The sequence below is a fragment of the Narcine bancroftii genome, chromosome 13, assembly GCF_036971445.1.
Source record: "Narcine bancroftii isolate sNarBan1 chromosome 13, sNarBan1.hap1, whole genome shotgun sequence".
NCBI lineage: Eukaryota > Metazoa > Chordata > Chondrichthyes > Torpediniformes > Narcinidae > Narcine > Narcine bancroftii.
Genome location: NC_091481.1, coordinates 57,770,111 through 57,798,011, shown reverse-complemented (window position 1 = coordinate 57,798,011; position 27,901 = coordinate 57,770,111). Strand labels below are relative to the sequence as shown.

Here is a 27,901-nt window from a genome sequence, read left to right as displayed (position 1 = left end):
TCACTGATGTGCATCTCCTCCATTTCCCACTGACCAGGCTCCCAGATGCAAATAAAACAGGGTTCCCCTTGTCCTCACCACCCTACCACATCCAACACATTATCCCTTGTAATTTCCATCACTGTTACAATCCCAACACCAGACGTGTCTTTCCCTCTCCTCTTACCATAGGGATCGCTCCCTCCGTGACTCCCTCGTCCACACCTCCCTTCCCATTAATCGCCCCCTCAGCACCTTCCCCTGTGACCACAGGGAGTGCCACACCTCCTCCCTCCCCACCATTTGGGGGCCCCCAAAGGAAGCAAGGGAAGCAAACTGTTGCTTGTGTATCCGCGGCAAACTTTCATGGCAAAACTCTCCAGGACGCTGCATAACACGCTGAGCTCTTGCAACCTTTACTTCAGCTTCACTGCATTGGCAGTGAGTTGCTTTGGCCATAGTAAGTAACGAAGGAACCTACTTACCGGTGTTGTAAGCCAGTGGCTTGTTCTCTTTGCTGAAGTCCTTGCGTTCGTATTTTGCACGGATCCACTGCTCCCTCAGGACCCTGCAGTCACCAAAGCAGATGAGAACATTTCCCCCCTTGGCCCCTAAATCTCCAGCCAGCCCTCAATCTCCCTGCTACACACTGGCCTACACCCCTTCATTTTCCACTCCCCTCCTCACCCCTACCCGTTTGATCTTCGCTACACCTTTCTCATGATTTTGGCCTCCATGATGGGATGTAGCAGCAGAATCAGTTCATTCGGTCCATCGAGCATCTCCGCCATTCGAATCAACATGGATGTATTTTTCCTCTCAACCCCATTCTCCTGCCTTCTCCCGTAACCTTGGACACTAATCAAGAACTGATCTGCTTTAAATCTAAAGCAGTGGTGGGCAAACTATTGGAATTTATAAGATTGAGGGGGGATCTTATAAAAACAAAAAATTCTTAAGGGTTTAGACAGACTAGACCCAGGTAGGTTGGTTCCAATGCTGGGAAAACCAAAACCAGGGGTCAGAGTTTAAGGATAAGGGGGAAGATTTTTAGGACTGAGATGAAGAAAATTTTATTCTCTCAGAGGGTGGTGGATCTGTGGAATTCTTTGCCACAGGAAGTAGTTGAGGTCAGTTCCTTGTCAATATTTAAGAGTAGGTTAGATTTGGCCCTTGTGGCTAAGGGGATCAGGGGGTAGGGGGAGAAGGCAGGAACCGGGTACTGATCAGCCATGATCATATCGAATGGTGGAGTAGGCCAAATGGCCTACTCCTGCACCTATATTTCTATGTTTCTAAGTTAAGGACAGGATTTATGAGCATTTAAAGAGGTACAGTCCTCTCAGGGCCAGTCAGCATGGCTTTGTGAGGGTAAGGTCATGCCTCACAAGCTTAATTGAGTTTTTGAGGAAACAACAAAAGAAAATGATGAATGTAGGGTAGTAGATATGGATTTTAGTGAGGCATTTGACAAGGTCTCTCATGGAGATTGTCATAAGCATGGGATTCTTGGCTGTGTGGATTCAGAATTGGCTTGCTCGCAGAAAGCAGAGAGTAGCAGTGGACAGAAAGTATTCTGCCTGGAGGTCGGGGATGAGTGAGCCCCACAGGGATTTGTTCCGGACCTGTGCATTTGGTGATTTTTTAATAAATGACCTAAACAAAGGATGGGGGAATGGGTCAGTAAGTCTATGGATGGCATGAAGGATCAGAGGAGTGGTGGACAACACTGAAAGTTGCCGTAGGCTACAATGGGATGTGGACAGGATGCAGAGTTGGGTGGAAAAGTGGCAGGTGGAGTTCAATCTGGATTAACTGTGAGGTGATGCATTTGGGAAGGTCAAACTTAAAGGCAGCATACAGAGGGGTGCTTAACAAGTTGCCACGCAGGTTGATAGGAGAGCTTAGAAGGCCTATGGGATACTGGGAGAGAAGTTTAGAGGAGACATTGGTTCTTTTTACACAGAGTTGTGGATGCTTGGATTGCCTTGCCAGGGGTGGAGTTGGAAAGTGGAACAATAGGAGCCCTTAAGAGACTTTTAGAACAGGTACATGGATGAAAATAGAGGGTTATGGGGTAGGATTTTTGTTTGGGTAGGTATATAGAGAGGTCAGCATAGATGTACTGAAGGGACTGTACTGTGTGGCACCCAATGATTGCCCTCTAATTTTGCTCATCTCCCCAGCCCTGGTGCCCTTTCCCTCCATCCCTCCACCCCCCTCCACAACCCATCCCATTAGCGATCCCAGGGTGGAAACCCAGGGTGCAAACAGATCGCTCACAGAGAAATTGTTGCCCCTCTTAACCCCGAAACCCTGAGAGACGCTTTCCTGGAGGATGCCTCGCATTGGTCCCCAATCCAACTGGCCAAATGCAAAACCGGCAGGTGCTGGAACTGTGAGTGAAGGTGGTCTCAACATGTCAGGCAGTGTCAGTGGGTAGAAACGGTGAGTCAGGGTGTGATTTTAAAAAAAATTGAGTTGGAAAGGGGCGATATCAAGTGATATGGGGGGAGGTGGTGGAAGGAAAAGGAGGGAGGGGGAGAGGCTGAATGATGATCAGAAGATGCAAGGAGGCTTTTTCAACAACATTTAGGTGAGACAAGAACTAGAGGACATGGGTTAAGGTTGAAAGGGGAAAGATTTAAGAACATCTTCACACAGGGAGGAAAAGAGCTGCCCACTGAAGTGGCAAATGTGGGCTCAATTTTGACATCTGAGGAATACATGGATGGGAGGGGCATTGGAGGGATGCGGTCCAGGTATAGGTCAATGGGACGAGGCAGAATAATAGTTTGGCACAGACGACATGGGCTGAAGGGCCGCGTTTCTGTACTGTAGTGTTCTGGGAAAGGTGGAGGGAGAGACTACTGAGGAAGTGGGGGTTGGGGAGTAAGAAAATGAGGATTAGGTGAAGATGAGATGGAAACAGTGGAACTGGATGGGGGGTGGGGGGGTGGATCTGATGTTCATGCCTTTGGATTTGAGGCTGTTCAAGAAGAATACGATACGTTGTTCCGCCATTTTTGGTCTGGCCTCACCCTGGTGATGGACTGAGGGCAGACAGGTCTATGTGGGAATGGTGAAGGGATTTGAAATTGGAGCCCCACCTCTAAACTACTGATAGTCCAATCTCCAGGAGAAGTTGTATACTCACTGGCAGTCCCGGTACGTCGGGATGTAGTAATAAGTGGGAACAAAGGCCTCGTACGTGTTCTTGGCTGCTTCATTTCCGAGGTTGGCCATGTGCTGCAAGAGAGAGAACCCGTTAGGCTCCAACGTGGGTGACACAGGGGCACAACGCTGTCACAGCGTCAGCAACCTGGGTTTGAATCTGGCAATGTCAGTAAGGGGTTTGTATGCTCTCCCTGTGTCTCCATGGGTTTCCTCCCACCCTTCAAAATGTACCAGGGTTGCAGGTCAAATGAGTGCAATTGGTTGGCATGGGCTCGAGTGCTGAAAGGGCCTGTTACCGTGCTGTATGGCTAAATTTTAAAGTTTTAATTTATAACAAGGTCCCAGATGGGCAAAGCGATCCCTTTGCTTGATGCTCTGGTGGGTCAGAGAATTCCGGGCACAGATCTCACCCAGAAGCTAGGTCGAGGATTGGGACACCTTTGGGTCAAATCTCCATGACTTCAATCCCGTCCCATCCCCAATCTTCTGTCGGCACCTGTCTTTGGAGCTGGGGTCGGGGAGGCTCTCACAGTCAAAAATTACAAATGTGCTGGAGGGGACTCAGCCATCTGATCAACATTGGTGGGAGAGTAAGAACGGTCGATGTTTGTGGCCAGAGCTCTTTATTCAGTGTCAACGAAGAGTCCTTCCTCTCACTCTGACCCGCCGAGTTCCTCCAGCGGATGGTTTGTTACTCCAGGTTCCAGTCGCTGCAGTCTCCTGTGCAGTTTCGGCAGTCAGTTCACTGACCAGAATGCCTTTCACGACTGATCACCGGGTTGAAAACTGGCAGCCAATCCTTGTTAAGTAGGATAGTGAGCTGGCCATCCTTGGACCAGGGTGGGGACATCTGCTCAGCTCAATGGCTAAGATTTAGATCAGATTTCAGATTTATTGTGAGAGTACATACATGGCGTCACATAAAACCTTGAGATTCTTTTCCCTGCAGGTGATGCAGAATTACCACTGGACAACGAAGATTTGGCTTCCTGAATACTTTTGGGTGTACTTTATTGATTTTGGGCTTCTGATCATAAAAATTTTCCTATTGCATACCCATTTTTTAGATATAATCTATTTTTGTGATTTCCTATCATATTTTACATCTGCTTCAAGTATACAAAACCATGAAGTTTGACGTGACATCGAAAATTCATTTTCTGCATTCGCACTTAGACTTCATCCCGGCTGATCTCGGCAACGAACACGGTGAAAAGTTTCACCAGGAAATTGCGACCGAGGAAAAGCGGTATCAGGGCAACTAGAATCCGTCAGTGCCGGCCGACTATTGTTGGACACTGACACCAGAGGCAGCACAAACGAAAATGCAGTGTCAGCATGATTATCCAATTAAACGTGCTCAATTTAATAAAGTTTCACCAACTTCCTTTGGAATATAGAAAATCTGAAGCCGTCTTTCAAAATCGCCAATTTTTTTTTCAGGAAGCAGACATTTTGAAAAAAATTGTTCAGTGTTATTCGTCAAGCAAAGAAACTGTACTCAAGAAGGTGCGTATACATATAAACAAATAAATAAATGTAAACAAACTGACTACAATGCATCGAGAAAAAGTGCACAAGTGAGAGTCCTTAAATGAGCCCCTGATTGAGTTTGTCATTGAGGAGCCTGATGGTGGAGGGGGAGCAGCTATTCCTGAACCTGGTGGTGAGAATCTTGTGGGCCCGATACCTCTTTCCTGAGGGCAGCAGCGAGAACAAAGTGTTCTCGAGTGGATTCTTGATGATCGCTGCTGCTCCTCCCACGGCAAATGCTCTTGATAGCAGGGAAGGTTTTGCCTGTCATGTCCTGGGCTGTGTCCACTACCTTTTGCTAGGCATTCCACTCAGGGGCATTGGTGACCCCCATACCCGGACCGTGTTGCAGCCGGCCAGCACCACTTTCCACCACACCTCTGTAGACATTTCCCAGGGTTTCTGTTGTCATACCGAACCTCCGCAAACACTTGAGGAAGTAGAGGGGCTGATGTGTTTTTTCCCCCCAATGCCATTGGTGTTTTGGGCCCAGGAAAGATCCTCCGAGATAGTGACTCCAAAACACTTAGATTTGCTCAGCCTCTCTTATTGCAAAGACACCATCTGTGGCACTGCAGCACCTCCATGGGTACAGAATTCCCACACCGTGCAGTACTGGGACGGCAGGACGGAGTCATTGAAGCTCAGCCCACTGGCAAGAGACTAGCCGCAGATGGCACTGTCCTTCCTGGTAGTAAACACTCAACACCTTCAATGATGTGGTGCAGGCAGCGGGGGGGCGCATGCGCGTGGCGGCTTCCTGCGCATTGAATTGGTGAAACGCTCAGCTCGAAAATAAAAAAAGGAAAAAAAATTTAAAAAAAATGATGTGGTGCAAAGCAGAACTTGCAGTAACCTTCTGAGGGGTACACTCAAAGCGGGAATCAGTAGAGTCTCCCTGACATCTGGAACCAGAGTACCAGGGAGAGCCAGCAACATTGACCACAGCAGCATCAGTTTAACTTGGAGACCCAGCACAGTAAATAGGCCCTTCCGTTCCATGAGCCCACACCACCCAAAGCACCCCTCCATGTCCAAAATAAAATATCAATCCCCGTAGGTTTTGGAGAGTTGTGTGGGAAGGGAAAAGATTGGTGGGTTCGACGAAAAGCAGGTCTGGAGACAATCTGAATGCAGAATAATGGTTAATGAGACACATGCAAGAATATGACAAGATTGGTATAGCGGCTGTTACCCCGCCAGCGATCGGGACTGGGGTTCAAATCTTCCGCTGTCTGTAAGGAGTTTATACGTTGTCCCCGTTTCTGCATGGGTTTTCCCCGGGGGGGGGGGGGTTCTGGTTTCCTCCCACCATTCAAAATGTACCAGGGTTGTAGGTCAATTGGGTGTAATTGGGCAGCATGGGCTTGTGGGCTGTAAGGGCCTGTTACCCTGCTGTATGCCTAAATTATAACACACGTAAGGACCCTTAATTACACAACACAGTGCGACTTGTCACATGGGGCGATACTACTGATAACAGCAACTGATTACGCTCTCAAAAGCACAGTACAACCCAGTCACATCTGACTTAATACTACTGATACCAGCAACTGATTACACCGACTTATCACAACCAAGGACTACAATATGCTACCCTCCATTCCTTATCTAACATGAGCACGGCTCAGATGGTACAACAGTATACAACACCCCTGACCCCTTTGTAGTGCGCACCTTACCAGCCACTCCTCCAGCATTGTCTATGGCAGGGTTCACCTCAGGGCCAAAGAGCAAAAGAAGAGCTAATCTATGAGGTGGACTTTATTGTCATCACTAGGTGCTTAAAGGGGTCAATGGTCAGGTGTGCACCAATGGGTGGGCAGAGCCTAACCTTGACCTGGCAGGTCCTGTGACTTCCAACGAGGTTCCCAGTCGGAGAGGCCACGTGATCCTCCACAATGCACACTCCCCCCATTTTCCAGACGGAAAGGTCACATGACCTCTGCAATCCACATTCCCACCAGGTCCCAGATGGAGAAGTCATGTGACCCTCTACAATCCACACTCCACCCAGGTTCCAAACAGAAGTCACATGACCCTCCACAATCCACACTCTGCCCAGGTTCCAGACGGATAAGTCACGTGACTCTCCACAATCCATACTCCGCCCAGGTTCCAGACAGAGGTCACTTGACCCTCCACAATCCATTCTGCATGGGTGGGAGTACCTTGGGAAAACCCATACAAGGCACCTTGAGAATGTCCTTACAAAACTGTGCCGGGCTTGAACCCAGGTTGCTGGTGCCGTTAAAGGCTTGTGTTTGTCATTATTCGAACTTATACACTCTGCACCCTTTATATATTTTTACATTAATCCTACACCAACTCCATTTAATTCTCCCCATCAACACCCCATGGATTCTACCACTCAAGGATAATTCACAGTGGCTATTTGACCCACAACTATCCTGGCTTTGGGATTTGGGAGAAAATTAGAGACAAAGAAGTGACCCATGCAGTCACAGAGGGAATGTGCAAACTCCACGCAGACTGCATTGGAGGACTGAACCTGAATCCCCACAGCTGAGAGGCAGTAGTGCATCACTGTGTATCAGGTGCACAATAGCACTTGGCCACCTGTCACTTCAGTGGCCAGGTGGAGATAGTGTACCATGTGTACATGAAGTGTGAGAGGTTGCAGCCCCTCTTTGCCCACCTGAAGAGGCTGTTCCTCAGTTTCTGGCTGCACTTCAGCCCCACACTCCTGATCTATGGCCGCCTGGTGTGGGGGGGGGGGAGGGGGGTTGAAATTGGGTGCTCAGAGGATCTCCTTATGGGGTTGTTGCTGGGCCTGGCCAATCTGGCTATTGATGGATTGAGGCAACAGACACTCAAGGGTTCAGGGAGAGCTGGCTGCTTTCTCCTCTTTTGGGGTTACATCTGGGACTGTGTAGTGTTGGAGTGGGAGTACACAGTATCTGAGGCATCAGTGAACCGAGTTCCAGGAACAGTGGGCCTCCCAGGATATTGAGGGCTTCTTTAGCTCCTTTCACATGAGTGCCACTAAATTGGTCACTGTGACCCAGGATAGAAATGAGGGTTTAGCTTTTCACACTTGACCATCCTAACTGGGACACTGAACTCTTTCACACTTGCAATGAGCCATCCCCGGGGCTAGGACTGTTCTACCTTCCACCGGTGATGTCATGACTCATTGAGCGATGGTGGACCTGCCCTAAATCCTGATCAATGTATTATGATCTTATATTTGAATAAAATTAATCATGTCTAATTATAACATAATTAAGCTTTATGTAGCATGAGACGATGCCACTTTAGTTGCCCATTCAGAGCCAGTTCTTCAGCGCATGATGTCCTGTTTTGCGGAAACTGCCAAAATGTTTGGCCTGGAAGTCAGCCTGAAGAAAACTGAGGTCCTCCATCAGCCAGCTCCCCACCATGACCACCAGCCCCCCCAACATCTCCATCGGGCGCACTGAACTCAAAACGGTCAACCAGTTTACCTATCTCGGCTGCACCATTTCATCTGATGCAAGGATCGACAAATAGATAGACAACAGACTCGCCAAGGCAAATAGCGCCTTTGGAAGACTACACAAAAGAATCTGGAAAAACAACCACCTGAAGAAAATCACAAAGATCAGCGTGTACAGAGCCGTTGTCATACCCACGCTCCTGTTCGGCTCTGAATCATAGATCCTCTACCGGCATCACCTATGGCTCCTAGAACGCTTCCATCAACGCTGTCTCTGCTCCATCCTCAACATTCATTGGAATGACTTCATCACCAACATCGAAGTACTCGAGCTGGCAGAGTCCGCAAGCATCGAATCCATGCTGCTGAAGACCCAACTGTGCTGGATGGGTCACGTCTCCAGAATGGAGGACCATCGCCTTCCCAAGATCGTGTTCTATGGCGAGCTCTCCACTGGCCACCATGACAGAGGTGCACCAAAGAAGAGGTACAAAGACTGCTTAAAGAAATCTCTTGGTGCCTGCCACATTGACCACCGCCAATGGGCTGATATCACCTCCAACCATGCATCTTGGCGCCTCACAGTTCGGCGGGCAGCAACCTCCTTTGAAGAAGACCGCAGAGCCCACCTCACTGACAAAAGACAAAGGAGGAAAAACCCAACACCCAACCCCAACCCACCAATTTTCCCTTGCAACCACTGCAACCGTGTCTGCCTGTCCCGCATCGGACTTGTCAGTCACCAACGAGCTTGCAGCTGACGTGGACATTTACCCCCTCCAAAAATCTTCGTCCGCGAAGCCAAGCCAAAGAAAGAAGTATGAGCCCTTCAGCCTCAGTTGTTGTGCCGAATTATATGAACCTTTATAAGGGACCGTGGGAAAGTGCAATAGCGGAAAATTTTTAAACAGGGTGGGAAATTTGGTCGCACAATTTATACAATGTGGGAAAGTTTGTGGCGCTATGGCAAACAATTTATATAGCGTGGGAAAGTTGGTAGCATTACCGCGTACAATTTAAAAATACCGTGGGAAAAAGCGATGGCAGATCTGCCCCCCCAGAATGCCATGCAGCGGAGAAAGGGCTGTATGCACAGCTGCATGCACAGAGCATTCATGGAGGGGGGGGGGGGCTTCTCTGCTGCACGGCATTCTGGGAAGTCAGGTCTGCCATCTGTTTCTCACGGTCTTTACAAACTGTGCTCTATAGCACTACCAACTTTTCCACTCTGCTTAAAAATTGTCCGCTATGGCTATTTATTGCACTTTAAAAGCCGATTGGCCATTAATTCCTGGGATCACTGGCAAGAGTGAAAGGGGCTTTAAACAGTTATAATGGAATTTTAATTTGAAAATGTAGTGTATTACAGAGAGGTGGTAGTGATTTACCACTTCTTACCACTTTCCAACGATGTTAATGGTAGTTTTAGATGTAGTTCTGGGTATGTTTTGAGCCTTGTCATTTTGTTGTGGTTGTTTTATTTAAAAAAATTGACATACAGCATGGCAACAGGCCCTTTCAGCCCACGAACCTGTGCCGCCCAATTAATCTACAACCCCGGTACATTTTGAAGCATGGGAGGAAACCGGAACTCTGGAGGACACCCACGCAGACACAGGGAGAACGTACAAACACCTTACGGACAGCACCGGATTCGGACCTGGGTCGTCGGCGCAGTTGCAGCTCATCGTGTCGCCCGTTCTGTGCATGGTTTGTGTCTTGTCACGTTGTGATTGTTTTGAATAAACTTTTGTTAAACAAAAGATGCATAATACAGCTTGCTGTGTCAGGATGAGGATGTCGAGTCTGCGCAGGCCATCGTAGAAGCAGTGATCCAGTTTGATCACAAACTTTAACTGAACATGCTGAGGGGTGTAATTAGACATTCTCAGAAGATGCTGATTACTTGGAGCCCTGACTCAATCACACTGTGAACAGAACTGCAAACGCCTCAGATGACATGCTGTGGTGTTAGTCAGGAAAAATATCTGAAAATCTATTTGAATTTTTAACACTTGACCACTCTGGGACTGTGCTCACATGGATTGTGGGTTGTCGGGTCTACAATTGGAAGGCAGGGTTTATTTAACCAGATGACTCAAAGGCCCCTCTCAGTTTGATCTTCGTGATGGGGTTGGTGGGGGGGCAGAGTGTGGACTGACAGGGAGGCAGAGCGATGGAGTCCAGGTGGAGATGGAATGGGTGGGTGGGGGGGGGGGGAAGGAAGTGAGAAAGAGAGAGAGAAAGAGAGAGAGAGAGAACAAGAGAGAGGGTGAGAGTGAGAGAGCAAGACAGAAAGAGAAACAAAAGAGAGAGAGGGAGACGGAGAGAGAGCAAGACAGAAAAAGAAGAGAGGAGGAGAGAAAAAGACAAAGAGAGAGAGAGGTTGTGTAAAAAACAGCAAGCAGTGAGAGAGAGAGGAGGGATATGATAGATAGAACGGTGTAAGAGAGAGCAGGTTAGAAATAAGCAGTGCTTTAGAGTGTGCGAATGAGAGAGGGAGAGGCAGAGATCAGGATTAGTGAGGTTAGAAGGACTTGAAGTGTGGGCTTGTTGATCTGAGGCTTGGTCTATTGGCCCTCATCCATTGCCAGAGCACAGCTAAAAGGAGACTTGATATTAAAATCAGGATCTCCCTCGACAGCCTTGCTCTTCAACTAAATTTTATTTACTATTCTATTCCGACCAGTGAAATCTGTGCCACCCTTTTACACCTAACGAACCTGCAAATCTCGTTCGATTTGAAGGAAACTGGAGCCCCCAGAAGAAACCCACCCAGACATGGGGAGAGCATACAACCTCCTTACGGACAGCGCCGGTTTCGAGGATGGGGCAGCGATAGCGTCATGCTAACCATTAATGGCACGAACACTGGTTTTTCTAACTCTAGATAACCCCGCCCTCGACTGATTCCATCTTTTCATTAACTACCCTTACTTTCTCTCTCTCGCACACTCATGAACTTTTCTTCCACCCTCTCCATTTCTTATGGTTTCTACCTCTAACTCCTACCCCATCACATCTGGGAGCCCTCCCGCTGCTTCTCCCCCCTCCCTTTTATATGCAGATCTTGACCTGTTCTTTCTTAGTTTTGGTCAAGGTGCAGATCCAACTCGTGGACCGACCATTTCTACCCACGGATATTGCCTGACCTGCCGAGTCTCCGCCCAGTCATGATTTCAGCATTTGCAGCCATTGTGTTTGTCTCCTGAAGAGTGGCCTGGCTGGCCTGTCTCTTGTGAAGAGTTTGGACACTGCTCTTGCTGGTCAGAAAGGGCAAGTCAATTGCACCACATCATGGATATCAAAACTTCCACTGAGGTTGAACCTGGACGTACTTTTACCAGGCAAACTTTGGATCTTAATGCATGCAATATAAAATTTTTTAAAAATAGTCTGGGAACAGAAGATGACATGTTTTGAAATTGGGAAATACTAGAACGTGGAGAGTGTCATTAATAGGTGAAAACCATCCTCTTGTCCCTCACCTGAATTTGGGAATCGTTCCAAGGGTCCAGGAGGAGTGATTTGACGATGCTCACATCTGGAATATTCCGATGGATCCCCGAGCAGTTGAGGCAAATGAAGATACCAAGAGTGGTCGAAGCCCATTCGGGTCCTGGAAGAGAGGTGCAACATTAACTCACAAGAGGTCGGTGCGGGTCATCGAGAGAACCCCTCTCCCTCCATTGGGCCTGAACCAGCCAAACTCTCAGGAATGGAGTCACAGTAATTTCCCACAGAGCCAGCCAGAATGAGATGGCGCACTTGGCTGCCTCGCTGCTCGCGCCCACTGTCCGAGGCACTCGGTTACATCCGGCCCAGTGACGCCATCTCTGACCATGTACCTGGGGCCAACAAGTCTTGAGACATGGCACTGGACAATGAAGATTTTGCTTCCTGAATACTTTTGGGTGTGTTTTATGGATTTTGGGCTGCTGATCACGAAAACCACCTTAAATATTTCCTATCATGTACCGTTTTTGAGATATAATCTCTTTTCATGATTTCTTATCATATTTTTAACATGCTTCAAGCATGAAGTGCAACATAGAAAACTAGAAAATAGGTGCAGGAGGAGGCCATTTGGCCCTTCAAGCCTACACCACCATTCATTTTGATGGCTGATCGTCTACTCAGTACCCTTCTCCCCATACCCCCTGATCCCCTTAGTCATGGAAAATTCATTTTCTGCATTCCCACTTGGACGTCTTCCCGCCTGATTTTGGTGCCATCAGTGACGAACACAGTGAAAGGTTTCACCGGGACATTGCGACTGTGGAAAAGCGGCATCAGGGCAACTGGAATCCATCAGGGCCAGCCGACTATTGTTGGGCACTGACATGAGAGGCATCAGATGCTGAGTGCAAACGAAAATCAGGTCAGTTGAACGAACGCAATGTGTCAGCACCATTATGCGATTAAATGTGCTCAATTCAATAAAAGCTAATTTAATGTTTATCCAACTTCCTACATGATACACAAATCTGAAATGATCTTTGTGTTCAGCTTGAAGTTGTATATCATAATCCCCAATGTTTTATTCAGGAAGCAAACCTTTTGGAGAAATTTGTCATCCAGTGTAATCGACCACATTAAGCAAATGGTAGGGATCGTATTCTGACCCAAATCCTGCAGGAAACAGAAGGACAGGACGTCACTCAATGCTGCCCTACCATTCAACAGGATTAAGGCTGATCTGCCACAGGTCTTACCTCCTCTTTTGTGTCAATTCCACAGAACCCCTCAACTCCCTGATCTTACAAAAATGTATCTCCCTCAACTTTAAGTGATCCTCCTGCTTCTCTGGAGATAAACAAATGTGTAGAGCGGTGATGCTCTGTAAGAACTTTCTACAGAACTTGGCTTGAAACCAGCACCCTCTTATTTGTACAAGGACAGCTTTTTCCCTCTGCTGTTAGATTTCTGAAAGGACAATGAACCACAGACACTACCTCACTCTTTCTTATTTTTGTACCAATTCATTTATTTTTGAAATGTGGTTGAGAGTTTGCACCATGACACTACTGCAAAGGGAGCCCGAGGTCCCCACTCTTGCCCGGGAGCCTGAGGCGACTTCTTCGAAGCTGACGACACTGCACCCGATGTTGAGAATGGAGTTGTTGGGTTCGGCTGCAGCCGATGCTGAAGACTTGGACCCAGCTCCATTTGACATCCCCAGTCCAGAAGCAAAGGTTTAGTTTTTCACTGATATTGTAATCGCTTGCTTGGTTAATTTACAGATTTGTTACTTGGCGAATGGGGTGTTGTAACAAAGTTTGGGTTGTTTCTGGGAGCCTGGACCCCACACATACTGATATAAATGCAAATGGAAACTGCACATCTATTTATCCATTTATTTATTTATTATACCTGTCTGAGGGTCGAAGAGGGCAAGGAGATGGGATGATTGGGTATCTCTCTGGCTGGCAATCAGTGGTTATTTGCGGCAAGGTTCGGTGCTGGGTTTACAACACAATATTCATAAATGATTTGAAGGTTACAAAATTACAGTAAAAACACAACACTCTGTAGAAAAGATAAAGATACATCACAACAATTCAGGCTTCAGCCCTTCATTAAGGTACAAGCACAATGTTTTCCATCCCTTCCCCATCACGCTGTCTTCTTTCCTCCAGTTCTCCAGCCCCTTTCCTCTCCATTCACAAAGCCATCACCCCTCCCCCTTTTTACTGGTGTGGGTTCCCTCCCTTCAGGCAACATCCGACCGCATATACATCCCATAATCATTCATTTACCATGACCAGGTCCACAGCAATCTAGAAAAAACAAATGGTAGCTGTATACTGTATACCCACACTGATCCCACTGCCCAGCACTCTCCCCACAGCATTATCGGTGTCCACACAGATCCTACGGGCCTGCTCTTTCCCCACAGCCCTATGTTGGCCACACACTGATCCCACATCCCCACTCTCTCCCTAGCCCCCTGTAGGCCCCTATACTGATCCCACTGTCCCGCTCTCTCCCTAGCCCCCTGTAGGACTCCACACTGATCCCAATGCCCCGCTCTCTCCCTAGCCCCCTGTAGACCCCCATACTGATCCCACTGCCCTGCTCTCTCCCTAGCCCCCTGGAGGGCCCCACACTGATCCCACTGCCCCGCTTTCTCCCTAGCCCCCTGGAGGCCCCTACACTGATCCCACTGCCCCGCTATCTCCCTAACCCCCTGTGGACCCCTATACTGATCCCACTGTCCCGCTCTCTCCCTAACCCCCTGTAAACCCCCATACTGATCCCACTGCCCCGCTCTCTCCCTAGCCCCCTGTAGACCCCCATACTGATCCTACTGCCCTGCTCTCTCCCTAGCCCCCTTTAGACCCCCACACTGACTCCATTGCCCCACTCTCTCCCTAGCCCCCTGTCGACCCCTACACTGATCCCACTGCCCCGCTCTCTCCCTAGCCCCCTGTAGGCCCACACACTGATCCTACTGCCCCACTCTCTCCCTAGCCCCCTGTAGGACCCCACACTGATCCCAATGCCCCGCTCTCTCCCTAGCCCCCTGTAGACCCCCATACTGATCCCACTGCCCTGCTCTCTCCCTAGCCCCCTGGAGGGCCCCACACTGATCCCACTGCCCCGCTTTCTCCCTAGCCCCCTGGAGGCCCCTACACTGATCCCACTGCCCTGCTCTCTGTCTGCATCACATGTTAATCCTCACACTGATCCTTACTTACAAATAAAAAGTTTACGGGTACACGACATTATCCCATGTAGTTTTGCTTAGTACATAATATAGTGTTCATACATCGTCCACATTGCATAATGTCCAGTTTCATACATCATATCATGGACATTAAGTGGTGCATACCCTGCATTACCTCCTGCCTGTGGGACGGTGCTCCTCCCCGCCCCTTCCCCTCCTCTTTTGCTCAAACCCTGATGAAGGGCCCAAGCCCAAAACCTTATTTATCTTTGCGATATAAAATACAGTTTGACCAACTGTGTTTCTCCAGCAATGTGTTTTTTTTCCCCAATCACAGCGCCTGCAGACTTTACTCAAAGAGTAATGTCTCCAAGTCTGCTGATGAGATTAAATTGGGTGTAATTGCAAATTATACAGAGGATGCGGAGAGTCCATAGAGTGATATAGATAGGTTAAGCGAGTGGGCAAGATGGAGCACAATGTGGGGTCATCCATTTTGGAGTGAAAAGTTGCAGCTTGCAGAGAAAGACCTGGGAGCTCTTCTGCGTGAATCAATTTAGTTTGCAGGTGCAGTAGGCAATCAAGAAGGTAACAGGACATTGTCCGTCGCCAGCGAAAGCGAACCGAATGGCAGGGAGGTTCTGCCGCAACTGCCCAGGGCGCAGGTCTGGTCTCTTGACTTCTCTGGCTTTCGTTAAAATCCCCCAACCCCTTGCTTCCTCCATCGTATCTCCTTTACGTGTCTCCTTTCACACAGACCTATTCCCTTATCACATCCCATTAGCACCTTTTGTTGGTCTGGATTCTCCCCCATTGCCTGAATCCTGATATCTCCGGCTTCTGCCTTTTCTGATTTTTCCTTGAAGAAGGGCTCAGGACCGAAAAGTCGGCGACGTGTTTGTTAAACACTGGTTCCTCCAGGATTTCGGTGTTTTTACTACAATCACAGCTTCTGCAGCCTTTTGTGTTTCCCTTGAGAGAAGATACACTGACTTTGGAGGTGGTGCAGAGAAGGTTCACCAGGTGGATTCCGGAGTTGAGTAGATTGAGGCTCTACTTGCAGGAGTTTAGAAGGAGGTGGGTGGTGGATTGTAAAAGAAACATCAAATTATGAAAGAATAGGCAAGGTAGAAGCAGGGAGGCCATTGGCAATCGATCCCAGATGACAGACTCAAAATTTGGCGGAGTTGATTGAATCGAGATGAGGAAGAACAGTTTCTCCGGAGAGGAGTGAATCTGTGCAAATCTTGGCCCAAGGAAGTAGCAGAAGCTGCCTTATTATATATACTTCAAACACAGATAGATCTTTGCATAGTAGAGAAATTAAGGGCTATGGAGAAAAGGCAGAGGGAAAATTATCTAACCCACACAATCCCTGGCCTGGGAGTGTGTGATGGGACGGGGCAGAGGGAATATTACTGTGTGTCTAACCCACACAGTCCCTGGCCTGGGAGTGTGTGATGGGACGGGGCAGAGGGAATATTACTGTGTGTCTAACCCACACAGTCCCAGGCCTGGGAGTGTGTGATGGGACGGGGCAGAGGGAATATTACTGTGTGTCTAACCCACACAGTCCCTGGCCTGGGAGTGTGTGATTGGACGGGGCAGAGGGAATATTACTGTGTGTCTAACCCACACAGTCCCAGGCCTGGGAATGTGTGATGGGACGGGGCAGAGGGAATATTACTGTGTGTCTAACCCACACAGTCCCTGGCCTGGGAGTGTGTGATGGGACGGGGCAGAGGGAATATTACTGTGTGTCTAACCCACACAGTCCCAGGCCTGGGAGTGTGTGATGGGACGGGGCAGAGGGAATATTACTGTGTGTCTAACCCACACAGTCCCTGGCCTGGGAGTTGTGATGGGACGGGGCAGAGGGAATATTACTGTGTGTCTAACCCACACAGTCCCAGGCCTGGGAGTGTGTGATGGGACGGGGCAGAGGGAATATTACTGTGTGTCTAACCCACACTCTAGCTGCCCTCATAAAGTCTGACGTGATCCCATCAATGTTTGGTTTTACACTCCCCCATTCTCAGCTTAATGAACACTGCAAAATCCACCCTTCATTCTCCAACAATCTCTTGGCCCTGGCTACCATTCTCTTGAAGCTCTGCGCATGCATCATGCACATGTTTTGCCACCAGTGCATGAAGGTAATTGATGAGTGCCTCAAAGGCTGGTTACCTAAAGTAATGTAATAGTTAATAATTATGCTTTTTATTTGCATTCAGTGTGCACAAACTGGTGTCACAGGAAAAAAATTTGCACAACATAAGATTTTTGCACGTACTGACTACAAAAAATTAGGGGGAACATGAGACCCTGGCCAACATTTGCAATGGGGTAAAACACAAAGGTTTGCAGACACTGCAATTGTAGTAAAAGCACAATATTAGAGAAAGTCAGCCGGTCAAACAGTGTACTTTATTAGGCCATCCATCCCATAGGACGATGATGGTCCATTTCACTCAGTTTGTGGGGTTAGATATGAGGATACCCCACCCCTCAGAAAGAGATTTAGATGAGTAGGGAGTTGTACAGGTCCAGACCCACCCTCTTGACATACCTCTCAACATCCGTCCCGGATCCAGCGGCTCATAGAGGTCCTCGCTGGCTGCGGGAAGTTCCATTGCAGTGAATGGCCAGACCCAAACGAGGTGCTGTGACCCCCTCCCCCAATACGGTCGCAGCCATTGCTAGCCGTCAGACCCCCCCCCCCCCCCACCCCCTTCCGTGTCACTAGCATCTAGGTTGATGCATGCTAGTGACTCTCCACCCACTCCCCCGTCTGCGTCACCAAGCATCAGTGGCATCTAGTGATGCTTGATGCAATAAAAGGGGCGTCTCCTAAGCTGTAGGGGCGGGTTATGTTAATGACAGGTAGGTCCCAGGTAGCAACCCCCACCCCTGTCGACAGGTCGGCCCCAGGCAGCACCCCCCCACCCCAACAATAGGTGGGTCCCGGCCAGCAACCCCCTCCCCCCGCTGGATAACACGCTAATGGCCCCCACGTAACATTAGTTCTGTTGTCGACCCTGGGCTAGACCTAGCTTCGATGCACCCTTTCTACGCTTTACGGCACGTATTCGCCAGACGGCCATTGTCCCTATGAGAGGGTTCGTCCGCCCTTTGACAGGTCTTGTTTGTCATCCTGCAGGGTATACCGCCACCCTTCGCATCAGGCAAGCCCAGATTGGGGGGGGGGGGGTGGGGGCCGGTATAGCCGCCGACCACGCGACAGGTCATACTGGGTTACATGGTACCAGCAGCGCTCAGATGAGTGACACTTTGTACTTGATACAGCACAAATAAAGATACATAACCAGTGGTTCGTCATTTTGCTCTCACCTTGAAGGGCTCAAGCCCGAAAATTGGTTATGTATCTTTACTTTTGTTATACACTTGTTTTATTTGCAGTGAGATTTGCTGTGAATCCTCTGGAGGGATGAGTCTGTGGAGAGGGTTTGGAGCAGTGCAAGGACCAAGTCCAGGCATGATTCCTTCCGCCACTGCCTCGCCTGACGGCTACATGAGGCACCATGAGTCAGACAAGGCGGACCATTCCAGGCCAGCACATGCCGAGATCATTCAACGTTAGCAACCACTGGTATTTCATCCCTCAGGGCTACACATTCATAGACAAGTAACTGTAACAAAGGTTAGCACTTCTGTAACCTCAGACATCGCTGCACACCCAGTGTAGAATCTCCGAAGCATCTGTTGCAATGAAGGAAGTGCTGCTGGCCACTTCTGCCCACAGCAAGCTCCCTCAGAGAGTAGAGTGCTCGTGAGAGCATCTGGCAGGGATATGTAGTAGCTTCCTGCTTTTCTTTGAAACAGGATCTTTATGTCTGAACACTAATGCTTCAGTCAAAAGGTGGCAATCCCAGCACTGCACACCTTCAAAACCCAGCATTGGCTTGTGGACACAACCTACATTGGGCCACAATACATTTAGAGTGAGATGACCGGCCGTTCCTATTTGTGCTGGAACTGTGTGCTCCTGACGGGAGGCCATCCATCTGTGGTGGCACTGAACTCCCCCACCCCGCCAAAACTTTCCAGCGTTCACTGCATGCTTCGCGGCTCGAGGCGAGGAACCGCCTGCAGACTGAGGGCGGGCAGCGGGAACCGGGAGGCGAGGGGGCGCCACAGCTTCCTGATCGTCTCGGAACTTCGGATGTGCCGCTCGGGCTGCTGATGCTTGGACTGAAGACTGTGTGGTTTCAGCGGCGGCGGGAGCGCTGGAGACGAATCCACGGACACTCAGTGACTCTGGAGGGAATTCTCGTTTGCTTCTCTTTCTCTGAATGTAAGATTTGCCGGGCAATTTCTGCTGATGACGAATCTTTGACTGCCTTAGGTAGACTAAAAGAAATTTCCTGTCATATTACACTTGCTTTATTACATGACAATAAAGGAATCTAGAAATCTCATCAGCTGGACACTCCCTACTTTTACTTCCCTGTCTCTACTCATCTCATTCAATCCCCTCAATTTTCACCTCTGCCAAAACAGCTTAGCTATGTAGTCCAGCCATTAATGAGGTAGTGGTTAACCGTGTAGAGTCTGGTTGCTAACAGCGTAGATTCCGGTCATTAACTGCGAAAATTCTGGAGCTTCCCAAGACAGAGGGTGGCACAGTGACACACTGCTGTACAGCCAGCACCACAAGGCTCCAGCGACCCAGGTTCAATCCCGACCTCAGGGCCAGGTTCTGTGCGGTGTTTGCACATTCTCTCCTCAGTAACATGGGGTTCCCCCATAGACGTGTGGGCTAGCAAGCAAGGGAGTGACAGGAGAGCAAGGCTTGGAGCTCCTCTGTGTGTTGCCATCACACTCCCCCCCCTCTGACGTAAAAGGAAAACGCGCATGGGGAGATGAAACCACGTGACGCTAGTAACCCTAGTGCTGTGGGTGGTGGGGGGGGGGGCACAACAACTCATTTGGGAGGGGCATGGTTTGTGAATGCTCCCCCTAATGCCTAGCCTGGGAGTCAACAGGAACATGAGAGGGACAAGGATGCAGGGAAATAAATGGAAGCTTGGGATAAATGGGATTGTACTTTGAGCCAGCATACACAGGGGCTGAATGGCCTCCATCTATGACATAAGGATACATAAAATTACTCCTCTACTTACAATGGCTCGACACTATTTTTCCACTTATGATGGGTTCATGGGAACACAACCTCATCGTAGGTAGAGGAGAACCAGCCCAGCACGGTAACAGGCTATTTTGCCCCATGAGGCCTTGGCACCCAATTAACCTACAACTCGCCCCTCCTGGTACATTTTGAACGGTGCGAGGAAACCGGAGACCCCAGGGAAAACCCACGCAGACATGAGGAGAACATGCAAACTCCTTACAGTCAGCACGGGATTCGAACCCCGATCGGTGGCGCTGTCATGTCATTGCACTGACCACAATGCCTGCCTAATTGATGCTTGATGATGGGCTCATCTCTACTTACTTTTGCCTTTTTCCTCCCCCCCACCATCCTGAATTCCCCGACTATGTAAAAATCTATCCAACCTTCTCTTAATTATATTTACTGAGGTCGCCTCCACTGCTTCAATGGGCAGCGAATTCCCACCTTCTGGGAAAAGCAGTTCCTCATCATGTCCCCTAGATCTGGTCTTGCCCACCAATGGGAACCACTTACCTCCCTCTGTCTTATCTATGCCTTTCATAATTTTATATGTGTCTATTATTTCATTCTTCTAAATTCCAGTGAGTGCTGCTCCAGATGACTCATTCTCTCCTCATAGGCCAATCCCTTCATCTCTGGAATCAACCTGGTGAACCTCCTCTGCATCGCCTCTAAAGCCAATACATCCTTCCTCAAGTAAGGAGGCCAGAACTGCATGCTTTATTCCAGACACGGCCTCACCAGGTCCTTGTACTGTTGCAGCATAACCTCCCTGCTCCTTAATTCAATCCCTCCAGCAATGAAGGCCAACATTGTGTTTGCCCTCTTGACAGCCGGCTGCACCTGCAAACCAACCTTTAGTGGATCTTTGCAAAGAAAGGGAATTACTTATTAGGAACTGAGTTGGAGGGATGAAGTCAGGTCAGCCATGTTCCAAGTGATGGAACAATTTGAAGGGCTGAATGGTCTCAGCCTGTGTGCTGTATAACAGCACGTTGCTCATTCCACCACCATCTTTGGTTGGTGGCTTAATTGAGCTAGTAGGAATGAGAATCTACGCAAGAATATCCACCAGGTCAGTGGTGTTCAAACCTTTTCTTTCCACTCACATGTGCTCTGTTGACTGAAGGTGGTGCGTGAGTGGAAAGAAAAGGGTTGAGAACCACTTTCTTTATGAACTCTTGTTGTGACAAGTGTAAGACTGAAGAAGCATCATTAATTCAGATGTTCTGGACCCGCCCTAATCTAGAAAAATACCGGAGAGAGGTTTTCCAAACTTTGTCAAAACTTTTTAACATAGATTTATTGTGCCCACCTCAGCACAATAGGAGGGAATGATTCTTCTCTATCTCTGGTTCAGATTCCTGCTATCCCTTTTGGCGAGGTGAGCTATTTTGCTTCAATGAAAGGATGCTGGCATGTCTACTCATGATCAGCGGCTGTGTTTGAATATGGAAAGGATTCATTATTCAATTAGTAAATCAGGTAGAAGATTTTAGATGTTATGGGGTTCGTTCACGATGAGGAGGATATGAACCAAAGGCTGGCAAATGGGACGAGCCCAGAATGCCAATGGATGAGTTGGGCAGAAAGGCCTGAAACATGCTGTCTGACGTGAGGACTCTTCGCGACACTGGGCACAGAAATGGCCAGGGGAGGGGCACAGCTAAGGCTTTAAATACTGGCAGTGACTGAGATATCTCGATCCCAGTAATTACTGCACGAGTAATGCCCCGAACAGTCTTGCATTTTCAACTTGCAGGAAATATTGCAGCTAAATTTAACAGCTCAGTGTCATTCCGTTCACATGACCACGAGGCCATCAGCCGAGTGTGCTGTTATTTTGAACACAATTCTCTATTATGAAAGCGCAATGCTAAATTAAAACAACATAGTACTTGGTTAAAGTACCTCTGAGACATACACGTTCATTTACCATTCGATTATAAAGGTACAGCGCTGCGCTGGATGGGTCACGTCTCCAGAATGGAGGACCATCGCCTTCCCAAGATCGTGTTATATGGCGAGCTCTCCACTGGCCACCGTGGCAGAGGTGCACCAAAGAAAAGGTACAAGGACTGCCTAAAGAAATCTCTTGGTGCCTGCCCCATTGACCACCGCCAGTGGGCTGATAACGCCTCAAACCGTGCATCTTGGCACCTCACAGTTTGGCGGGCAGCAACCTCCTTTGAAGAAGACCGCAGAGCCCACCTCACTGACAAAAGGCAAAGGAGGAAAAACCCAACACCCAACCCCAACCAACCAATTTTCCCCTGCAACCGTGTCTGCCTGTCCCGCATCGGACTTGTCAGCCACAAACGAGCCTGCAGCTGACGTGGACTTTTTACCCCCTCCATAAATCTTCGTCCGCGAAGCCAAGCCAAAGAAGATAACGGTACAACCTGACAAAACAACCTTCTCCGGACAACAGTGCAAAAACATGCAGACATACATACAGACATAACACATGTACAGACTGTCATGGTCACCTATTTACCTCTGTCTGGAGCGTGCCGGCCGCCGCTGATTACGTAAGCGATACAACGCATGGGAGTAATAGTGCGCATGCATGGATGTGTTAATCATCACTCTGTGGGTAATGAATCTCAGGTTTTTTTTTACAGATAAATAATGTTATTCTTCCGCGGTCAATTTTCACACTGACCTTCCGGTGCAGCCGTTCACACAGGGCGACCTGGGTACGGATATCGGTCCGTTTACACTCATTACTGTAGGTGCAGTACTTAAATAGGGTGGACGGGGGTCAACGTCGATTGACGCACACCCTACGGGTGACGTACAGCGTCGACATCGTCCCATTCACTAGCCCATTGTTGCCGACCGCCTGTAGTTCAGCTTAGACTGGAGGCGATCCACAAAAAACGTCCAGGGGTGCCGGAGGTAACATTTCGGAATGGGGATAAATCACTCATTTCTGTTTTAATCTTTTTACACAGACTGCATTCCAGGAATTTGGGGATAATTTCCCGGAACACAGCAGCTGCGTAAAAAAACGTATCAGATGCTGGAGAGTGAGAGTGTCAGGATCACCCGTGGGATGATGAGCCAATAAAAAAGTCAGAGAGGTTTTCCTGGAGTGGACGAATTCAGTGTTGTGCCTAATGAATTGTTATGAACCGCACATAACAAGCAGCAATAGACAATGAACCAGTCAGTGTTTAATTTTAAAACACTAATTTTATTTTTTTCTCTTAAGCTATAGTCTTAACTTTTAAATTATCCTTAAATTATCCTAAACCTATCACCAACTATGAGCAGGTGTCGCGCGCACGTGTGTGTGTGTGTGTGTGTGTGTGTGTGTGTGTGTGTGTGTGTGTGTGTGTGTGTGTGTGTGTGTGTGTGTGTGTGTGTGTGTGTGTGTGTGTGTGTGTGTGTGTGAGAGAGAGATTGATATACCCCAACTGCAGTCCAGGCCAAAAATCTAGAAAGTGACTTCAAAGTTCAGTCTTTTAAATTCAGTGTTGAAGTGTAGACCTTTGAGATTTGATCCCCTGAATTAATGTTGAACTGATGGGGAGACTGGAGTTGCGGCTACTACAGTCTCACGAATTCTCCCTGCGTTGCCTTTGAAGAAATGTCCATCCACACGAGCTGTGGTCACAACACTCCAGGTCCTTTTGTAGACGAGACTCGAACTGGGTGGCCTCCACGAAGCTTTCAAGACCCTGGCACCTGTCTCTCCGAGCGACTTCACCTCTAGTCACACTTAAAATGAAGCCGTCTCTCCAAGTGACCTCCACTTTTGCACACAATCAAAATGAAGCATTTTGCTTCCCAAAAGGACCCCCCCCACCGGCACAGGTCAATCCACCGAAAAGGCCCAGTCATTCCTAGAGCTAGCTTTGCTTTGAATTCCACAAAATGGTTGGACACAAGAGCTGCTTCAAAAAGCTGCTTTCTCTTCAGCAGCCAGAATGGCTCCCCCTTTACAAAATCACAGTCAAATTCTGCATCAGATTGTGAGAAACCTTCCCTCAGTTCATCCAATGTATCGAATTATCGCTGGGCTGTGACTTGTGCTTGTGTGAAATGTTAAATGTTAACTGTGACCATTCAGTCCCTTCTGCCCATACTATCCCTTACAGTGATAATCCCATTTTACTAAAATGGGACCTCGTAATGGAATAATGAAAAGAAAGTTGATTTCATGGCATGCTTGTAAACTGTGGTAAATCAGTGCCATTATTAGATAAATGATACATATACACAAATCTATATAAACATGTCCTACATACATATGATTAATAAATAGTTGAGTCACAGGGAGTTGTTTTCAAAGTTCATCAGTCATTCAGTTGTCTAACTGCCCGTGGGAAGAAACTAGTCTTCAGCCTGATGGACCTGGTTCTAATACTGCTGTATCTTTTCCCCAACGGAATTAGAACCATAGACAATTACAGCACAGAAAACAGATCCTTTAGTCTGTACCAGGAGTTATTGCAAGAATAATGCCCTGAACTGTCTTGTACCTTTCAACTTGCAGGAAACATGGCAGCTAAATTTAACAGCTCAGTGTTGTTCCGTTCATATGACCACGAGGCCATCAGCCGAGTGTGGTGTTATTTTGAACACAATTGTCTTTTACTACAAAAGCGCAGTGCTAGAACAAAACCACATCATGCTTGTGTACCGCTATGAGTTAGACCCGACAGACCAGAAGCCGAGATTAACAGGCTTTAATCACTATAAACTTAAAGGCATCTCTTACATGCTCTTGGCATGATTCCAAGGCAGTACTGAGGGAGGGGATTGGGTGACACCGCCTTTATTAGGAATCCTGAGGTGGTGGAGTTACAGTATGGGGGCGGGCCAACCTGTACAATGCAGGTATTACAGTGTTCCACCGCAGCTTGGTTAAGTACCTCTGAGATATACGTTCATTTCTCATTTGATTGCAACAGTACAACCTGATGAAACAGCGTTCTCCGGCCCACAGTGCAAAAACGTGCAAACATACACACAGACATAACACGGACAGATTGTCGTGGTCGTGTACTTGACTTTGTTGGGAGCGGTGCCTGCTGACACTGATGACCTAGTCCCACTGACCTTCACCCAGTCCTAAAGCCCCCATAACCCTCCCATCCATGTACCTGTCCAAAGTTTTCTTAAATGTGAAAATGGATCCCCCATTGACCACCTCAGCTGGCAGCTCGTTGTTCATTCCCACCACTCTCTGTGTGAATGTTCCCCCTAAACCTTTTGCCTTTCACTCTTAACCCATGTTCTCTGGTTTGTATCTCACCTACCCTCAGGGAAAAAAACCTACTTGCATTTTTTCTGTCTATACCCCTCCTAATTTTGCGCACCTCTATCAAATCTCCCCTCATTCTTCTATGGTCCAGGGAATAAAGTCCAAATGTGTTTAACCTTTCCCTGTAACTCACTTTCAGAGTAGCTGGAACATGCTGTATGCAGGGTGGAAGGGCCCCTTGAAGATTTGTGAGCTCTCTTTAAACAACAATCCCAGTAGTTCACACTGATCAGGTGGGAGGGAGACTCCAATGTTCCTCTCTGCTGCTCTCTTATGGTCTGTAGATTGACTTTTGATCTGATGCTCTACAGCAACCATACCCCACTGTGATGCACTCGGCTCTCGATAGAGCTCCTGTAGAAGGTTGACATAATGGTGGCCGGTGGCCTTGCCCGCTTCAAGTCTTATCAGGAAGTGCAGTCGCTGTTGCGCCTTCCTGACAAGTGAGGAGATGTGTGTCCACAATAGGTCACTAATTAAGTGGACAAGCATCTCACCGAATGACTCTTCTGTCCATAAGTTGATTGAAATTTTGATGGCAATTGAGATGGTTTTCTCAGTGTTGAAAAGGGGTGGCATGGTTAGTCTAGCAATCACCGCAACTCCTTTACAGCACCAGCGTTTGGAACCGGAGTTTGAATCCCGCGCTGTCTGTAAGGAGCTTGCACGTTCTCCCCGGGTCTGCATGGGTTTTCCCCAGGAGGGCTCTGGTTTCTGTTGAAAACTGACCAGGGATATACATCAATTGAGTGCAAATTGGGCGCCTGTTACCGTGTTGGATGTCTAAAATTGTAAAATTTTAAATTTTCCCCAGCTCTGCATTCACAGAGCTACCCCCTCCCTCTATCAATTCTCACCCTACCTCTCCTGTCCTGTCCAAGTCCAATGATCACCTTTTTCCAGTTGATCCGTGCTCCTCCCTTTGCCCCTTTTACCCAGCCTCCTAATTCAGGTGCCTGCCTACTTTGAACTTACACCTAGAAAAAGGGCTCAGGGCCAAAAAAGTGGTAACATATCTTTACCTCCTATGGACTGGCTGATTCCCTCCAGCATTTCTGTCTTTTCACTGCAATCACAGCGTCAATAGACTTTCACGTTTCATTCCCCCTACAGGTGGGACCGTGGAGAGCATTTCTGGCCGGTTGCATCACTGCAGAGGCGCCAACTCCTAGGACAACGGGATCTTACCTTACCTCTCCACCCCACCTGCCCCCCTTCCCACCCCCACCCTCGACTTCTGAGTCATAAATCCCTGGTTTCAATCCCCACCCTAGATGCTTGGGTGCCAGGAGTCTGGACGTCCTCTTGAGACACCCTCACCGTAGCACTGAGACGGAAACGTCGCAGCCTTTTCCAGCTTTTCCAGTTTAGAATATAGCACAGTCCAGGCCCTTCAGCCCTTGATGTTGTACTGACCCATATAATTGCTTAAAACGTGCCCCAAGGGCCCACTCTGGAGTTACCACCAACCCTTCACCAACAAATGAAAAGAGCCAGTCACGGACCCCACAGTCGGTAACACATCTGCAAACATGTCTGATAAGAGCCTGGGGAAATCCCACAAGAAATCCTGACCTTTTCCATCCAACTTTAGGAAACTGTAAACATTATCTGCTAATACCTGCGCGTTCAAGGTCCCTCCGCAATCGATTTACACACAACAAACTCCCATAAACAACAAGAGTGGCGGATGAACCATTAGGCTGTGTGGGCTTAAGGGAGCTGGAAGGTCAGGGTCCCGGCGGGAGCGGAGATCTTGTGCTCTTGGTGGGAGCGAAGACCTCCCGCTCCACAATTCTTAACTCCTCCCCCCTCCCCCGGGACTTTTCGACCCTCGACCACTTTGGAGACCCTCCAATATGTAATTTAATGTAACCGTCTCACTTTATTCTATTCAACGAAGGGTGGGGTGGGAGGAACTCACTAAAGCTCAGCCTAGGGGCCCGGCTGGTAGTTCATCCGCCACTGACAGCAGCGCAAGAAGGTGTGGGGGGGGGGGGGGGGGGATGACTGTCGGCCATTCAGCCCTTCTGCACCGCGGTGGACCTCGCCTCCCCCGTTCCCTGCTGAACTGGCCTCAGATCGCAGGGAGGGTCCACGGCGCGCAGGACAGCGAAGGACCGAAGCCCTGGGGGATGGAGGGGATGGGGGAGGGGGGGGCGGGGGTTGCCCTTGCCTCTCGCCCACCGCCCGTAGAGAGAGTTGCACGTTACCTGGCAAGCCGCAGTCGGCGCACAGCCCGTTGCCCGGCTTCTGCACGACCCCCTTCAGGACTCGGAACAGCCTCTCCTTCTCCGCGGACATCACCTTGAAGTTGCTGCTGCAGGTTGCAGAATGGAGCCAGTCCCTTCCCTCCCCCTCCCCGGCAGTGGGACCCCTCGCCCTTCTCTGGGAGTGCCCACCCCCTCCACCTTGCGCTCGGTGCAGTGTCGGAAGTAGAGCGCGGAGCAAAGAAATAAAGGACTGGGGCAACTCTTTTCCGCATTCCTCAAGTGATATTAGCCCAGAGGCTCGGCACCGCCTCCCCGTGGACGCCACGGGCTCCTTCCCCGCCCTCTCCGAGATCAAAGCAACCTGACAGGCCTTTTCTCCATTTGTCACCCACCCCCCTCCCCAAAATTTTAAAATCTGGGCGGTGCTGGCTCGACGGGCCGAAGGGCCTACTCCAGCTCC

The 27,901-nt window shown here is 48.8% G+C and overlaps 1 protein-coding gene across 1 annotated transcript in view; it reads right to left on the bottom strand.

The window, feature by feature from the left end:
* The window catches only part of LOC138748722 (arf-GAP with dual PH domain-containing protein 1), a 75,696-nt gene extending 48,093 nt beyond the window's left edge, over positions 1-27,603 (bottom strand). Inside the window, exons 1-4 of the mRNA XM_069909374.1 lie at positions 27,442-27,603; positions 11,617-11,747; positions 3,137-3,228; positions 465-547 (exon numbers count right to left, since the gene is read on the bottom strand). Of these exons, the coding sequence (XP_069765475.1) occupies positions 465-547; positions 3,137-3,228; positions 11,617-11,747; positions 27,442-27,532 (397 nt within the window). The 5' untranslated portion in view covers positions 27,533-27,603. The remainder of the gene's footprint in view (positions 1-464; positions 548-3,136; positions 3,229-11,616; positions 11,748-27,441) is intronic.
* Between the last annotated feature and the right edge of the window lie 298 nt (positions 27,604-27,901).